The 4,920-nt window shown below is 37.1% G+C and overlaps 1 protein-coding gene across 1 annotated transcript; it reads left to right on the forward strand.

The window, feature by feature from the left end:
- Positions 1–74: 74 nt before the first annotated feature.
- armc7 (armadillo repeat containing 7) lies at positions 75–3,102 on the forward strand. Its single transcript, XM_051914868.1, has 4 exons — positions 75–239; positions 2,123–2,244; positions 2,428–2,571; positions 2,657–3,102. The coding sequence occupies exons 2-4, from the start codon at positions 2,157–2,159 to the stop codon at positions 3,001–3,003; spliced, it is 579 nt and encodes a 192-aa protein (XP_051770828.1). The 5' UTR covers positions 75–239; positions 2,123–2,156; the 3' UTR covers positions 3,004–3,102.
- Positions 3,103–4,920: the final 1,818 nt, after the last annotated feature.

The following is a 4,920-nucleotide window of genomic DNA, read 5'->3' on the forward strand; positions in this document are numbered from 1 at the left end:
TTTATGTTTTAATATTTTACTGGTAAGCAGTTTAATGAGGAATAAGCTTTAGGTCACAGGAACTACAGATGACAGTTAATGCGGGGAAGTATTTACTGACGGACCAGGCGTGTTGAGAAGCTTCAGTGATGGAAAACCCGATCAAATAGACTTTCTGGATTAAATTCATTTGTATTTACAATCTGAAGGTAGACAGTAGCAGAAGCACAAATGACTTTCATCAGCATTATTCTGCACATGTAAGTCTCACCTCTTGTCTTTATTGTTGTCGTGTTAGGCTTTAGTATGAAAATATTGTATGTGTAGATGTACAGTATAGTATGGTGCACTGACGACACCGTTTTATAAAACTGCCCTTTTCTATTTATATGACATAAATGTTGTGTTTTACAAAGTTTGCTGCTTCAGTTGTCGTGGTGTTGATTCACATTGTTTCTAGATTATTGTGCAGAGTAATCAGATGCATTTTAAATAATTGCAAAAAGCTTCATTGGCCAAGAAAAAAGAAAACTTTATCACAAAAACCCAAATTTCACAGTCATTTTGGCCCTGCACACACAGTGAGGCAAAGACTTTTGGACAACTGCCTGGTGTCAAAAAGGGCAGCAAAGAAGCCAATTCTCTCCAAGAAAAACATCAAGGACAGACTGAAATTCTGCAGGGATTGGATGGCAGAAGACTGGTGCATTATTGGTGCAGTTATTTTCTCTTATGAAGCCCCCTTCCGACTAGTTGGGATATCTGGAGAAACAATTGTCCGGAGAAGAAAAGGTGAACGCTACCATGAGTCAGTGGCGTAACTTTAAAAAATATATTTTTTTGAAGTTAAGTGCTTATTGTAGCCTAAATAGATGCGTATTGAATCATTATATTTAGCCAACCACTACTGTCGAATAGGACTATATCAGCATGAGAGTAATCAAAATGGCTCGGGGAATTTATGACTCTGGATAATCTGTATTTTTTAGAATAGAGATCACGGTTTTTCCACGATTCAAAAAGCAAATTACACAATCAAACAAAATAATATGTAGGGCTAATTTACTTGAGTTTCTGACAAAATGTTTTATTTAATGTTCAAAATTAATTTATAAATGTCTAAACTGTTATAGATAAGTCTAATATTATTTTTATTAATTTGAAGAATTCATCATGTAAAAAATGAAATTAATGAATGAAATACATTTTAACAGTCACTGGTCGCCACCTAGTGGCTTAACAATATAACAGATACAATGTTTATTTAAAGCTTAGTTTCAAAGGTCGTCTACTCTTTTTGATCGCGGCTACCGCAGCATCTGTATAAAGTTTACTTTCACATAAAAATACAGATAAAAATTATATATATATATATAATTATAGATATAGATATAGATAGAGGCTCCCTCATTTATTAGATGGGCCCCCCAAAAAATAAAATTCTGGCTACGCCACTGCCATGAGTCCTGTGTCGTGTCAACACTGAAGCATCCTGAGACCATCCATGTGTGCCATCCAGCACTGCCAGGAATAAAGAATGGTATCAATGTCCTGCAAGTGCAACTTCTCCCAACAACCCAGGAGCAATTTGGTGGTGATCTGTGTATTTTTCAAGCATGATGGAGCACGATTTCACAAGCGAAGAGTTATGAATTAGTGGCTTGGAGACCATTACGTTGAAATTTTGGATTTGTGGCCAGGCAACTTCCTGGATCCTAACCCCATTGAGAACCTGTGTCAATTCTCAAAGGGTGAGTGAACAAGCAGAAGCCCATAAATTGTGATAAACTCAGAGCACTAGTAAGGCAAGAATGGATCGCCATCAGTCAGGATTTGGCTCAGAAGCTGATATCCAGCATGCCAGAGCAAATTGCTGAGGTTATGAAGAAGGGTAAACACTGTAAATATTGACTCTTCACATATATTGAATGTTTTTGCCAATAAAAGCCTTTAAAACTTATGAAATGCTTATCCTTGTTTCCCAGTATACCATAGAAACATGTGAAAAAATAATCTACAAATACTGAATTAGCAAACTTTTAGAAAACTGCCCTTTACTATCCGTCCATCTATCACCCTTTGAGCATCTATCCGTCTGTTTACATGTGGTGAAAAAGCTGCTTCTCTATCTGTCTGTCTGCAGGTGTTAAACCCATGTTACCCACGATCCATCTGTGATGGCAGGAAAGAATCGATTCTCTGTGTCCGACAGGTTTGAGTTCCTGCAGGGGCTGGTCACAGAGTTTCAGGACACTGACAGTGAGGGTAAGTCAATGCTTACATATGCATTACATATTTATATATGTGCTTGACTCAGTTTGTACAATCTATATTCCTTTACTTGACAAACTATAATTAGTACATATAGTAATTGTTTACAGCTGTCTTTCTAATAAAAATATTAGGTTGTCTGAAAACGGCATCATTTGTCTTTTCACTTCTTGACAGAGGCTAAAGAGCAAGTGCTGGCAAACCTGGCCAACTTTGCCTATGATCCATCCAACATGGAAGCTCTGCGAATGCTCCAGGTCACTGAGCTCTTCCTGGACATGCTGACAGAAGAGAACGACAACTTTGTGGAGTTTGGAATTGGTTGGTATAGCTGTAAGGTTGCAGTGTAATATCTATTGCTGTTATAATCTGTTTACATGAATTAACAATGTTTGAAATCATACAGGTGGTTTATGTAACCTCAGCATGGAGCACGAGTCCCGTGATCAGATCCTGCAAAGCGGTGGAGTCCCATTAGTGATATCATGCCTGTCGAGTAACAGAGATGAGACTGTTCTCTCTGCCATCACTACATTAATGAACCTCACCACAGCTGCCTCGCGCACTGAGACCACAGACAGCGCAGTGGTGCAGTGCATGCTGCGCTTCTCTCTCACGCAGAACCCACGCCTCAGGAACCTGGCTTCTGTCTTCCTGCAGGACTACTGCACACAGGAACAAGTGGACAGAGCCCGAGAGGGAATGCAGGGACGAAGTCAGTCAGTGGTGGGGATTCCACTTCCAAAAGACTGACTTTTGATTTCGTATGTAATTGTTCCTGAACAGTTGAAAATGTTTAAATTGTGTAATTTAAGATTATTTTGAAAAATAAAACCTTATTTTCTTAATAAATCATGTCTGGGTTTAAATATGTACATACACACACATTATATGTATATAATTATATAGTCCTGGGTGGATTACTTACAAATTGTAGTTAGTAATGTAATCCATTTTACATTACATATTTAAAGGGTTAGTTCACCCAAAAATTAAATTTTTGCCATTAAGTACTCACCCTCATGTCGTTCCACACCCGTAAGACCTTCGTTCATCTTCGGAACACAAATTAAGATATTTTTGATGAAATCCGAGGGTATCTGAACCACACATAGGCAGCAACGTCATTGTACCTTTTGACATCCAGAAAGATACTGTAGTTAAAAACATGGTTAAAGTAGTCAACGTGATTACAGGGGTTCAACCTTAGTTGTGAATTGACGAGAATACTTTTTTGTGAGCAAAAACAAAACAAAAATAGCGACTTTATTCTACAATTTGAACCGTTATCATCCGTAGTGACGTCACATGCATGCGTCGTGCAGGCTTCCTTGTTTACGTCCAAATGCCAACTCAGTATTGGCCAAAGCTGAACACGTGAGCAGCACGACGCATGCATGTGATGCTGACACAGGGTCCGGCCAATAATGAGCTGGCAATCGGACGTAAACAAGGAAGCTTGCACTGGGTTCACTACGTATGACAATGGTTCAAATTGCTGAATAAAGCCGTTATTTTTGTTTTGTTTTTGCACACAAAAACATTAAGGTTGAACCACTGTAATCACGTTGGCTATTTTAACAATGTTTTTACTACTTTTCTGGACATTGAATGTGGTAATTTCATTGCTTTCAATGGAGGATTAAAAAAAACCTCTCGGATTTCATCAAAATATCTTAAAAGGTCTTACGGGTGTGGAACGACATGAGGGTGAGTAATTTATGACAGAAATTTCATTTTTGGGTGAGCTAACCCTTTAAGGTAATATAATCTGGCTACTTTTTGATTACTTCTAGATTACTTTTGACCTAACTTGTTTATCACGTTTATTTGAGACTGCAGTCTGATAATGAGTATTTCAAAATGTAATATAATTACAAGTACTTAATTTTTGGAATTGATTACATAATCCAGATTACATGTAATCAGTTGCTACCCATCACTGGTCAAGATTAAATAAGAATGTCATGGCATGCAAGAGCACCCGGGTTACAACAGGACATGTCAACAAACCAGTCGCGTTGACCACCGGAGTCACATGGGTTACTTTACTACCTTTCTGGGGCTTAAAAGTGGTAGTTGCATAGGCTGTCAATGGGGGTACAGAAAGCTCTCAGATTTCATTAAATATGAAAGATGAACAAATGTCTAGCGGGTTTGGAACATGAGGGTGAGTAATTAATGACAGAACTTTCATTTTTGAGTGAACTATCCCTTTAAACAGGACAATGCAGGTGTGGACCAGTCACCTCCAAAAAAACAAAAAAAACAATCAAAGTCAGGGACCAACAGTCAGAACAAGGCATCTTGAAGTAAATTTGCTATGTATATAACATATGCATACATTTTTGTAAAGTTTGAAATATTTAATATTTGTAGATTTGTGTATATATAGTGTTTGCACATATTTTATATGAATGTATGTATAATAAAACATTTTAATAAATTAAAAGTTTGTATTTATTTATCAAGGATAACACACTGATGTTACTGTATATAAATGTGCTACTTTAAGCAAAGCAGATCATTTTATTCTGCTGTCCTTAGGCTGATTAAATGTTAAAATAAATAACTGTAATATAAATAAAATCCATCCATCCATCCATCCATAAACATTTATTAATATTTGTATGGAACTGTGATTTTTTCCCCCCAGAAAGCTTTGATGAA

The sequence above is a fragment of the Ctenopharyngodon idella genome, chromosome 12, assembly GCF_019924925.1.
Source record: "Ctenopharyngodon idella isolate HZGC_01 chromosome 12, HZGC01, whole genome shotgun sequence".
Lineage (NCBI taxonomy): Eukaryota > Metazoa > Chordata > Actinopteri > Cypriniformes > Xenocyprididae > Ctenopharyngodon > Ctenopharyngodon idella.